General features: G+C 41.3%; 1 protein-coding gene across 3 annotated transcripts in view; it reads right to left on the bottom strand.

Moving 5' to 3' along the window:
- The window catches only part of TEX14 (testis expressed 14, intercellular bridge forming factor), a 97,904-nt gene that overhangs the window by 7,652 nt on the left and 77,068 nt on the right, over window positions 1-13,184 (bottom strand). For all 3 annotated transcript variants that reach the window (XM_063111375.1, XM_063111374.1, XM_063111373.1), the window contains 7 exons: window positions 10,287-10,349; window positions 9,667-9,794; window positions 8,730-8,926; window positions 7,835-7,931; window positions 6,375-6,443; window positions 992-1,069; window positions 52-151 (listed from right to left, as the gene is read on the bottom strand). In XM_063111375.1, the coding sequence (XP_062967445.1) occupies window positions 52-151; window positions 992-1,069; window positions 6,375-6,443; window positions 7,835-7,931; window positions 8,730-8,926; window positions 9,667-9,794; window positions 10,287-10,349 (732 nt within the window). The remainder of the gene's footprint in view (window positions 1-51; window positions 152-991; window positions 1,070-6,374; window positions 6,444-7,834; window positions 7,932-8,729; window positions 8,927-9,666; window positions 9,795-10,286; window positions 10,350-13,184) is intronic.

Consider the following 13,184-nt stretch of genomic DNA (forward strand, 5'->3'; position numbering starts at 1 on the left):
AAAAACGAATACAAACTAAAATCCTTTCAAAAGTCCAGCTTTTTCTCTTACCTTTCTGTGTCCTCTCCTAGATCTTGACTTTCTTTGGTCAAAAGCATATTGCTATCTTCTTTTTCACTGTCAGTTTTGTGTTCTTCTAAGTGCCTTTGATCTAAAAACAGTTGAAAGAATTAACTTCATTAGAACCAAAAAAAGTTGAGAAAGCCTGCCTTAAAATGAAGTGCAAAAATTAAGGCCAATCAGTGGTCCCTGAAGTATGCAAAGCACTAGCTCCCTTCTTCCCATAGGAGCAGGGGGCCAGATAACAGTCTGTAGAGAGCCTGTATTCACAGCAGCTGCTTCTGGGTTCTTTGGAGCTCTTTGGTGCCAAGTGAAGCTACAGGAAACCTTGTCTGTGCCAAGGCTCAAGAGAGACATAGGAAACAGAGGAAAGAAAGGCAACATAAAAGAGGAGGCAAGTGACCTGAAAACAAATTGCACAAATTTACTTTAGGGGACCATCCTGTTCTCACTTGTTAGATGTTTATAGGTTGGAGTCCCAGGGAAGGAACTTGGGTGGGGAAGGGATATACCCTTTAATATATGCCAAGCATTTTACATATGCTATCTCATATCATCCTGCTGGCAGTCCTATAAAGGGAGGGGGACTAACATTTGCTAAGTATTTTACAGTGTACCAAGCACTGAGCATGGAGCTATCATACACATCATGAAATAGGAATTACTATTGCCATCTTATAGATGAGAATGACCGAAGCTCAGAGATGTTAAACAGTTTGCCCTACAAAAGTAACTGGTGGAGGGGAGCTCTCTGAACCTCTCCTGGTTCTGAGGGCTGCCGGTTAAAAAAAATAATAACAATAACTTGTGGAGTCAGAATTGAGGTGGAGTTGTGCCTGACCTCAAGGTCACACTTCCCCATGTGCCTCTATACTGCCAAGGACAGGGTTACAGCAAGAACCTGATGGAAAAGCTCTGGGTAGTAGCTTACCACATTGAGTGATGCCTGGATCACTTGCTGGGTTCTCAGGCAACATTGTGGAGGAGGCCTGCTGCTGCTTCAAGTGCTCTGTCACAATACAAAAGCAGAAGTCAACTTATTTCCTCCTTTGCTTGCCATTCTCTAGGGCAGTGGTTCTCAAAGTGTGGTCCTCAGAACAGCAACATTAGCATAACCTGGGAACTTGTTAGGAATGCAAATTCTCTGGTCTCATCCCAGACCTACTCAATCAAAAACCATGGGGGTGTGGTCCAGCAATCCGTGTTTTAACAAGCCCTGGAGATGATCTGATGCCTGATAAAATTTAAGAACCACTGTTTTAGGGCATTCTAGGTTTGAAAGGAATTCTTCAAGTTTGATAAAATCCCATACAACACCCAAAGTAACAATTAAAATGATGATGATGATAGGTAACACTTGCAGAATTGTATGTGGCAGATACTGTTTCTAAGTACTTACATACATTAATTCAGGATTAATGTTCACAATTAATCTTCAAAACAACCCTATGAGATTGAGTGCACTACTGTTACTCCTGTTTAACAGAAAATTAAGGCTAAGGAACTTGTCTAAAACATAAGAAATGTTAAGGAACTTGCCTAAAATCACACAGATAATAAGTGGTAGAATTGGGATTGAATCCAGGCAGTCTATCTCTTAATCTCTATTTTATACTCTCTCAAAAAATTTGTAACATCAGAACAATCCAAATGTTTCCTCATTCTATTGGCCTATATTTCATTTTTTTTTTTTTTTTTTTTTTTAAAAGATGACCGGTAAGGGGATCTCAACCCTTGGCTTGGTGTTGCCAGCACCACGCTCAGCCAGTGAGCAAACCGGCCATCCGTATATAGGATCCGAACCCGTGGCCTTGGTGTTATCAGCACCGCATTCTACCGAGTGAGCCACGGGCCGGCCTTATTTCATATTTTTTATCTGGCCTACAGAAAGACAGAATGAAAAGAATATCCATCATTTCCAGTTCCTAAAGAAATGCTCACTAGACCAAGACAAGCATCTGCTAAACTCAATCCACTGCTTTGTATTTGTTAGGTGCTCAGTCTCCTCAAAGTGCCTGGAGCAGAGCAGAGAGACAGCTAGGAGGCAGCACAGATAGGCCATCCTGAACTTACTGGCATGGTCCTGTTTTGTGCAGGCGCAGGTCTGCTCCCTTCTTGCAGTGCAGGATGCAGCCCTACCTGGCAGCTCCTAGGCATCAAAAGGCTCCATAAGATCATTTAATATAATTTGAAACTAAAAATCCATTTTATCCTTGTTAAAAGTAGTCCCTTGTTGATCTTAGATGATCACCTATATCCTAGGGTTCTAAAGCTTTAAGACCCTGTCAGGAGGCCAGAGTTTCGGATTGAGCCCCTCAAAAGAACAGGCAACAGCTCCAAGTCACTCTCCAAAGGTCTCTTTAGGGGAAACAATAGAGTGATGATATACAATAATCAGGTGAGCAGGCCCATTATTGGGAGAAACTATTCAAGTACCCTCTGCTCTTTGTCTTTCTGGAAAATTACTGACACATCTCAAAGTGCAGAAATCAATCACACAGATAATTCCTATAAGTGAAATGAGAGGTTTCTACAGACTGCACTGGTCTACCGCAGTGCCAGGAGGCCAGAGCCCAGGAGGAAGCCTGGTAATGCAGCTGCTGAAATAAGGGAGGTGGATGGAGGGTTCACATGGTGTAGTGGGTTGAATTATGTCCCCCCAAAACTCACTGAAGCTTGAATTGATCCCCCACGTTTTATGTATTAGAAACTTAGCCCCCACTGGGTCTGATAAGAGGGTGGGAACTCCTATTATGGTAATTGTAAGGTGGGGCCTTGAAGAAGTGATTGGGTTGTAGGACCAAACAGTAATGAATGGATTAAAAATGGTGGTGAGGGGTGTGGTTCTGAGGGCTTTAAAAGGAGAGTCTGTCTCACACTCTCTCTCTGCTTCCTCTGCTTCCACCATCTTGCAACATGAGACCACTAGGTCACTCTCGCCACCACCAGATGGACTTTGGACTTCCCAGCCTCGGAAACTGTAGCAGTAAATTTCATTTTTCTTTATAAATCACCCAGTTCTTGGTATTATGTTATAAGCAACACAAATGGACTAATACAGAAAATTGGTACCAGAAGTAGGGTATTGCTTATAACAGATACTTGAAAATGTGGAAACGGCTTTGGAACTAGGTGTTAGGCAAAGGTTGGAGAAGTTTGGAGGACTCAGAAGAAAAGAAAAAGACCAGGCCAAGTTTGGAATGTCTTAGGGACTGGTTACATGGTGGCGAGCAGAATGCTGATAGAAATATGGACTGTAAAGACCATTCTAAGGAGGTCTGAGAAATAAGGAGTTTTTCAGAAACTTAGGCAAAGATCACTCTTGCTGTGAACTGACAAGGAACTTGGCTGCATTGTGTCCATGCCCTAGGAGTTTGTGGAAGGTGGGACTTAAGAGTTATGAACTACAATGTTTGGCAGAAGAAATTTCCAAGCAGCGAAGCATTAAGGAAGCTGCATGGCTACTTGCAGCAGCCTATTCTGAGTTATGGTGGCAAAGGCATGACATAAAGCCAGAATTTAAAAGGGAAGCAAAGTGTAAAGATTTGGAAAATTTGCAGCTTGGATAAGTGGTAGAGAAGCAGAGAGCATTTTCAGAAGAAAAATTCAATGGTGTTAAGATTAACACAAAAGCATGGGATTATCAAGAGAAGGGGAAAGGGGCCCTGAATACACTGCAGAAGCCTCTGGGGCCAATCCTTCCATTTCAGGCCCAAAGCCCTAGGGAGAAAAATGGTCTTGGGGAATAGGCCTGAGGTGCCCTCCATGGGCTCACTGCCCAGGACCACCTTGGGAAGCTGCTTCCAGAACCAGCACCCCAGCTGCTTTGGCTGCTCCAGCTGTGGCTAAATTGTACCCAGGTATGGCTGGACCTGCAGCTTTAGAAAATACAAGCTGGAAGCCTCGGCGGCATCCACGTGCTGTTAGGTCTGCAGGCTTGCCAAATGCCATAGCTGGGAAGGCTTGGGAGCCTCCACCATGATTTCAGAGGATGTATGGAAAAGTCTGGGGACCCAGGAAGAGATCCATCGCCGGGTCAGAGTCACCACAGATAGCCTTCACTAGAGTAATGCAGAGTGGAAACATGGGGTCAGAATTGCAGCAGAGAAACCGCATCAGCATTGTGTCTGGTGAAGCTGTGAGAGTGGGACCACCATGGAGACCCCAGATCTGTGGAACTACCAGCATGCAATGCCAGCCTGTAAGAACTAAAACATCACCTGAGACCAGGAAAGCCATAGGACTGGAGCTGCCAGAGGACTCGGAGACTCAACCCCCTAACCAGTGTGCAGAGGAGGTCAAACATGGAGTCAAGGTACATGATTCGCCAGCTTTGAGATTTAATGCCTGCCCTGCTGGGTTTTGGACTTGTTTAGGACCTGTTAATCCTTTCTTTTGGCCTATTTTTCCCTTTTGGAATGGGAATATGTACCCTATGTTTGTCCCACCATTGTATTTTGGAAGTAGATAAGTTGTTTTGAATTTCACAGATGGGATTTTGAACTTTGGACTTCTGAGTTGAAACAAGTTAAGACTTTGGGGATAAAATGAATGTATTTGTATGTGAAAAGGACAGGAGTTTTGGGGGGCTGGGGCAGAATGTAGTGGATTGAATTATGTCCCCCCAAAACTCATTGAAGCTTGAATTGTATCCCCCATGTTTTATGTATTAGAAACTTAGCCTCCACTGAGACTGTTAAGACAGTGGGAACTACTATTACAGTAATTATAAGGTGGGGCCTTGAAGAGGTGATTGGGTTGTAGGACCATGCAGTAATGAATGGATTAAAAATGGTAATGAGGGGTGTGGTTCTGAGGGCATTAAAAGAAGAGGAGAGTCTGTCTTGCTCTCTCTCTGCTTCCACCATCTTGCAACGTGAGACCCCTAGGTCACTCTCGCCACCACCAGATGGACTTTGGACTTCCCAGCCTCAGAAACTGTAAACAGTAAATTTCATTTTTCTTTATAAATCACCCAGTTCTTGGTATTATGTTATAAGCAACACAAACGGACTAATACTCATGGTGACTGTAGAGACAGGACACCATGATCCAGAGAAAAAGTATTACCTATGATCAAACTGCAAAGGAGTACAGTACTGCCTTAAGCCATGACCAAGGAATAAATGGTACTGAGAATCTACCTGAGGAGGACATGTGCAGGGTGACCTCTACTCTCAACAGTTCTATTATTTTAAGAAGAGCAACTGGAGAGGAGGAATTTGCAAGGACTACCTAGGGAGTCCCCGAGACAGAAAGCAAGGGTGTAGGCATGGGCCCTAAGAGTCTGACCCAACAACCCTGTGACCTGTACGACTCTGTGGCACTGAGGGAGTGGTGCAGTGAGGCAAGAAAGGGACTATGACTATAGAAACAGAAATAAACCAAGGAAAGTTCTGGCAACTTTAATTGGTTCCACCCAAGTTCATCAGGCCAAGGGACAGGGGCTTAGAGTTATGATAAGGAGTCTAGAGAGCAGCTGTCCGTTGAGTCAGACCAGTAAATCCTTATTGACCTTCCTCTTACTTATGAGACACAAAATCTCAGAGACCCTGAAAACTAAGCAGTGCCCCTCAAGAAATTCCCCATAGGCTCCATAACAAGAATTAGACTATCAGAGGTCTGCTGAGATGCATCCTCTGAGGGAGAGGGGCTGGTTGGCCAGATTGTCAAGAAGACAGGAGCAGTCAGGTTTTTCTTGGGAAAGCAGACCACCTGCCCCCAAACATCTCTACTACCATGCACCATTTACTTTCAGCATCAGCCCAGCTGTGCAGGCCAGCAAATCACCTGCAAATAAAATTGAGTTGGTACTGATCAGTCTCTGCCTGAAATGGAAAATTCTGGTCTTATCAGGTTTTGTGCTACTCACTTCTCTGCTCTTAGGAAAGGAATTTGTCCACCAGTCCAATACCTTTAACAGCTCCTGCTAATGGCAAAACTGAAAGTATAGGTGTCTTGCCTGGGCAGCCAGGCCTCAGGCCTCCAAGGAATGCTGGTTTGGTTTGAAAAGGAGATAAGAACTCCTCTAATAAAGGAAGTTCATCATAATAAACCATTTGAAAGTTATCATTTTCCCTTAAAATCATTACCATAAACCCTTTGAGTAACAAAATGACAACAAACACTGGCCAATTATCCCAGCCAGGCTGTGGCCCATTTTACTACCCCTTCCTGAATTTTGTACATTCAACCAGACCTTCACCGGGCCTTTTTTATACTAGTGCTCACACCTGACACAAAGAAACCATACTGTGATCAGTGACCATAACTAACAGGGCCAAGAAGTACATTCAGTATTGAAAATCCCTTACCAATTTCATCAAGTAGCTCCTGAGACGGTGGTGGTAGCTCATCAATGTGATGCTGTGAGATGGCTTCTACTAGTTCTTAAAAAGGACAAAGGGGAAAATGACTTAACCCCTTCCTGGACCTGAATTCAATTTTTCTAGGTTCCCACATGGACCTGACTGAGGATTTCCTAATGATGAAACAAACTAAAGGGGCAGGAAGTGTCTTATGTAACAGTCCTAGTAGAGATTTTCTAATATGTAAATGACATTTACTCCCCCTTTTACCCTAAACTCTTTCCTACATTAGCCCTTACCCCAGTACTCTTGATCTGTGCCTCTCTCCTCCTAACGATATTTGGAGTAGGTAAGGTACAAATTCTTACTAAGAGGCTGGGTCCCAATCTGGACCAGGGCAGCAGGAGGGATACAGAGGTTCTGGACAAGCCAAAATGAACAAAAACAAGGGCTGGCCGGTTAGCTCAGTTGGTTAGAGCATGGTCAATGGTTTAGATCCCTGTATCAGCCAGCTACCAAAAAAAAAAGCAAAATGAACAAAAACAAAACAGCAGGGCTTTCGCTACAGATTGTCAGACCAGGGGATATAGGAGTAACCATACTTTGGGTCTTGCCCCAAGTGCTCAATTATAACATTAACCAAAACCCCTCAACATAACTCACAAAATCCTCATACCTCTGAAAGAAATTCAAAGAGCTGTACCAAAGACATAAGACATTAAAATTGATGTAACAAAGGCAATATGTCTCATGAGCTGTAAATACTCTCAGACTCTTTGATTTGGAAACTGTCTTTTAAGAATCTATCACAAGGAAAGGATGAGAGGTGCAGATAAAGATTTATGTATAAAGAGCAAAAATTGGAAAATAAAAATCTAACATATGGGAATGGTTAAGCAACATACACAGAATGGACTATTATGTAGCCATTACATATATATATGAATAATTTTTAATGACAAGGGAAAATCCTCAAAATATATCAAGAGAAAAAAACAGTCCAGGGCTGAGCCCGTGGCGCACTCGGGAGGGTGCGGCGCTGGGAGCACGGCGACACTCCCGCCGCGGGTTCAGATCCTATATGGGAATGGCTGGTGCACTCACTGGCTGAGTGCCAGTCACGAAAAAGACAAAAAAAAAAAAAACAGTCCAGATCTCATATATAATATAATCTCAAGTATGCTAAAAATATTTTTATATATTTCTAAAAATATTAAAAAGTTATATATCAAAATAGTATATGAGGTTAAAAACTGTAGTAGGGTAAAATGTTCATTTTCTTTTTTAAGCTTTTCTTTGTTCTCCAAGTTTTCTACAATGTGTGTGTTTTATTTTTATAATCAGGGGGAAAATAGCATTTTTGTTTGAATCTAAAGTAGCATAGAAGACTGATGTGCATCAATTTAAGCCTCCTTTAAATTGGCTTACCATTATGAACCTCTACATTGGTATTACATACAGGGTACCTTTAGGCAGGCGTCTTTTCTGGGTGATAGGGAGTGGTGCGTCAGACGCCTTAGCAATGCTGGAGGAATCAGCCCCAGTAAATGCAGACAATCTTTTCTATAAGTAAGACAGAAACATGGTAACTGACACATGTGTTGACCAAAAATGGCACATGCAACTCAATCATTTCCACTTGTTTTGCTAATTAAGTCAAACTTATCCACATGTCACCTCTTCTGGGATGCCTTCTCACCCCTCTGCCCCCCTCAGCCCTCAATACTTACCACCTCTGTGTTACATCAGGCCTGTCTTTCTCACTAGGCAATAAGCTCCTTAGGGGCAGGGACTATGTCTTTCTTATTCACACTAGGATGCCTAGAAGAGGGCCTTACACGGTGCCTGGCAATTAGAACCTGCCCAATTAACAGACTGTTAAATGAAAGCATAAAATTCCTTTCTGTTTCCCTACTTTAGAGTGAGACCTTTTGTGTGCCAAATGCCCGAAGAAGTTGACAATCAATTTTCCATTTAGGGCCAAAGCAAATAATCAAATCTGTCCACAGAAATATGAGAGAGGGTGAGAAAAAGAAAGAAAAGCAAGAAGAGGGGGCAATGAGGAGGAGATAAAGGAGGTAGTACATAATTAAGTGCTTTCCTGCAGGCTACTAGACCAGGAATTCAGAGAAGCAGGAAGTCAATCAAAACTCTCAGGGAAGTAACCAAGGGAGGCTGCAAGGAGGATGCAAAACTTAAGTCTTCTACAATAGAGACTCAGGAGGGGAACCCCAGGGAAACCTGGAGAGGATCTAGCTTACTTCTCCCATTCTCAATAGATTTGGAGAAATCTTGGCACTTTGGATCATTGAGCCCTTTGAGCTGACTCCATGAGTGTGTAAACAGAATTGGTATACTTACAAGATCAGTCAGTCTTGAAGGGGGAGATCCAGAGGCAGTAAACAGAGAATCCAGACTCCTTGCTTTTTCTCGAACAGTTGTACATTTATCAAAGAGAGTTTGAATAGATTCTTGACTGTTCCAGCAAGAGGTTTTAACCTGAAATGTGCTACTTTCAAGGCAGTCTTCATACTGTCTGACAGCTGAAGAAACTAACCCTGTTGTAAAAAAGAGGGCAGTTAGTGTCTGAATCCTTTACATTATTTAAAAAAAAAAAAAAAATCCACAAAACTCTATACCAGGGAATTTCTGAATTGTTAATAACTGAAATAATTACTGATCTGAAAAATAGCTCCCAAAGACATAAAAAATAACAGTTTTGGGCTGGCCAGTTAGCTCAGTTGGCACAGTGTTGGTAACATCAAGGGTTCAGACCTCCCATGCTGGCTAGCTGCCAAAAAAATAAATAAATAAAAATAACAGTCTCTAAACTTGGCCATCAAAATAAAATAAAGGGAGATTATTTAAGCCACAAATATACGGGAAATAAGGACATTAGAGAGAGGGTATTTGATGCTGGTTGCATATGATTGCAGAATGCAAGAACTATGTTTATGTTCATGGTACCTGTGTTCTCTATATTGCATACTCTAGAGAATCCAATGTTTTTGAGCTAAATTCAGTAGTGCTTTGGGTACAGAGTAGACTTTGCATTTGCAGGTCTCTACCACTGTGGTCCTAACCAAAACTTCCTAACAGCTGCTTAATAATCAACACCACCACCCCTCTTACCTGCCTCCCATGAGATTATCTCCTTCAGCTTTGGCCCTAAGGAAACACCTTTGCGATGTGAAAAAACAGCCACTAGGACTGACCCCAGGGCCTGGCTTACCAGAGCCAACAAGCAGAAACTGTAAGTTCCTCTCCCAAAATGCTGCTTCTGCCTGTGAGTGTTTACCTGGGCTGAGCGGAGTGCTGACACTAGTAGGTGCATGACTCATTCTGGGTGTTTTGCATGAGGCTTCCTTAAAAGAGCCATCTTGTTCACAGGAGATACTAGACAGGTCTTGAATGTCTGTCAATGATCTAAAAAAGTAAGAGAAGAGCACACAGTAATTGCAAAAAGATGCTTACAAAAATATTCCTGAGTACTTTTTAAGTATGCTCTTGACAAAATCTTTATTTGGCAATAGACCAGAATTAAGAATATCTTATATATCTTAAAGAGAATATTAGAGAATATCTTAAAAAGACATACTACTTTAAAAATATCTCAGCTATGTCCATAGATGATATTTCTGTGGAAAACATATGTGGATATTTCTGTGGAAAACAGATTTAATCTACCTCAAGTATCAACTTATATTATTATCACTTTATTTCCTTGATTGTAAGATGCTATTAATTACAAATCACATTATTGATTTAATAACAGCTTTTTGGTGAAAGAAGAAACAAACTCACATTAAGTCTGCATATAAAAATGGAAAGAAAGTATTCTCACAAACAAGGAAATACTATTCCCATAAAACCAAGACTTTACACAAGTATCCTTAGGCAACTCTTCAGTGGCCATACATGTCTTTTTCTTTCAGTTCCTTTGGTGTCTCCTTTAATGTCTCTTCTTGTTCACCTTCAGTACTGTGAGAGAGAAAGTAAGAAAATTACATGAATCCCCTCTGTCAGCAAAATGTACTAACTTGGTACAAGTGTGAGAGGCAGCAGAAAGGGCACTAAGCTCAGAAGTAAAGTATGATTTCTGATTCTGGCTCTGCTACTAACTAGCCGGAAGTTCTCTGCCATGTCTGGGCCTCAATTTCTTCTCCAGAGATTGAATAAATACACTCTGAGGGTCAGCCCAACTCTGACATCAGCCAATGACTCTATCTGACAGTGAGCAAGTTCCTGAGAAAATCAACAGCATACACGAACTTTGCTGGAAGGTGAATGATGGAGCAAGGGGCACAGCCATGAGGACTTAGCAACTGTGAGACAGCTTCCTGGTGTAAAGTAGCAGGAGAGGCCAAAAGCAGCTTGGCCAAAAAATGCCCAGAAGAGAATACTGAAGACGAATTTGATCTTTTCCTACTTTAACCAATGTTTAAGTTCAATTTCAATATTCACCGAACACTAGCTATAAGCCAGATTTCATGCTAAATTCTTCCATACGTTTTCACATTTTTAATCCTATAAGACCAATGGTACAAAGGAAAGAGCATGGATTTGGGGTTTAGTTGTGACTTTATTCTGTTCATCAAAATGTTTATTTCTCCTTCCAAGTACATTGTAGAACAGTTCTTTTTGGCCTCTTTAACTTACATAAATGGCCACATGACTTGCTTTAACCAGTGAAATATGAATGAAAGTGATGAGTCACTTCTGGGCAGAAACTTGAAGAACCAGTGCACAGTTTACCATCTTTCATGCCTCAGCAATCAAGGAAGCACAAAGATGGAGTCTCCTTTAGCCTGGGTCTCTGATAGAAGGTAATATAGCATATAACACCCCTAGCCAAGCCACAAGTCATGGACATGGAGCATGAGCAAGAAACAAACTTTTGTTGTTTTAAACCACTAAAATCTGGGGGTTGTTTGTTATGCAACTTAATCTAGTCTATCCTGACTGACTAGCTGTGTGACCTTAGGAAAAAATACTTAAACTCAACTTCTCTTTTTTTTGTGGCTGGACAGTACAGGCACCCAAACCTTTGACCTTGGTGTTATAACACCATGCTCTAACCAACTAAGCAACTGGCCAGCCTGAACTTTGCTTTTCTTATTAGCTAAATGAAGATAACAGTATGGGTTATCTCAGAGGGTTGTTATGTGAGTTAAATTAAACAATAAAACAGGGTGCTAGGGCTGAGCCTGTGGCGCACTCAGTAGCGTGCTGCGCTAGCAGCGCGGCAACGCTCCCGCCGCGGGTTCGGATCCTATATAGGAATGACCGGTGCACTCCCTGGCTGAGCGCCGGTCACGGGAAAAAAAAAAAAAAAAAATTAAAAAAAAAAAAAAAAAAAAAAAAACAGGGTGCTAGATGCTTAGGGAATACTAATCATAATTAAAGAAACTGAGGACCAGACAAGGCAAGGTGAATTGAATGCATGTCAGGCATTTTACATCTATTATTAGTTTTCTTTTCCTTTTTTTTTTAAGATGACCAGTAAGGGGATCTTAACCCTTGACTTGGTGTTGTCAGCACCACGCTCTCCCGAGTGAGCTAACCAGCCATCCCTATATAGGGATCCAAACCTGTGGCCTTAGTGTTTTCAGCATCACATTCTCTCAAGTGAGCCACGGGCCGGCCCTATTATTAGTTTTCTTAATTAAACTTTTATTTTGAGGTAATTATAGATTCACAGTTGTAAGAAATAAACTTTACCTAGTTTCCCCAAAGGTAACATCTCACAAATGTATAAAACTATATCACAACCAGAATATTGACAATAATATAGTCAAGATACAGAACAGTCTGACAACCACAAGGATCCCTCATGTTGCTCATTTATAGCCAGGCCTACTTCATCCTTCCCCCACCCCTTCCTTAACCCCTGACAACCACTCATCCATTCTTTATTTCTATAATTTTGTCATTTTGAGAATATTACATAAATGGAATCACACAGTAAATAACTTTCTGGGACTGCTTTGTCCATTCAGCATAATTCTCTGTAGATTTATCCAGGTTTTTGCATCAATACTTCATTCCTTTCTACTGCTGACTAGTACTCCATGGTACAGTCTGTTTAATCATTCAGTTGGTAAAGGACATCAGGGTTTCCAATTGGGGTTATTACAAATAAGTTTGTTATAAATATTCATGTATGTGTTTTTGTGTGAACACAAGTCTTCGTTTCTCTGGGATAAATGCCCATGAGTTAAATTATTATTTTCAATTCCTATGTCGACATTCTTCGTAAGGATTCTTAGCTACAGATGGGAAAATAGAATAAAGAGGCGGAAAACCTTAACTAAGGTCAGTAAGATGGATAGAAAAGTAGAGTGTGATCTGAATATGTGGAATATACTAACATTTATAAAGCAAATGTATTTCACAGGGCCTATTTTCCAAAGCCCTGTAGTCTCAGGTTTAGCCTAACCTTTTGGAATTACATATAGAAATGTTAACCTTGCAAAAGACAGGAAACTTTCCTCAGGCTAAAGTCTTTGTAACACAGCAAAGTTGCTGGCTCAAGGACAGACAAGTTACTTGATTGATATGTAAAATACTGGAGAAATTGCTGTAGGGAAAACAGTGTTTGCTAAAATCAACGTTTTGTTGGTGGATTGACTTAATCTTTTGCAAATTGCATTATGGAATGTCACTTTGCTTGTTTTACTGATGTTACCAGCCTATACTGTTAAACTATACTTAGCTATAACCCCACCTATGTTCTTTTCCTGTAACTTCCCGGTCTGGAGAATAAATGCAGGGAAAGAACCCTTGGTTAATTTCCCAAGGAAGGAAGGAATGTCT

This window comes from Cynocephalus volans, chromosome 10, assembly GCF_027409185.1.
Source record: "Cynocephalus volans isolate mCynVol1 chromosome 10, mCynVol1.pri, whole genome shotgun sequence".
Taxonomy (NCBI): domain Eukaryota; kingdom Metazoa; phylum Chordata; class Mammalia; order Dermoptera; family Cynocephalidae; genus Cynocephalus; species Cynocephalus volans.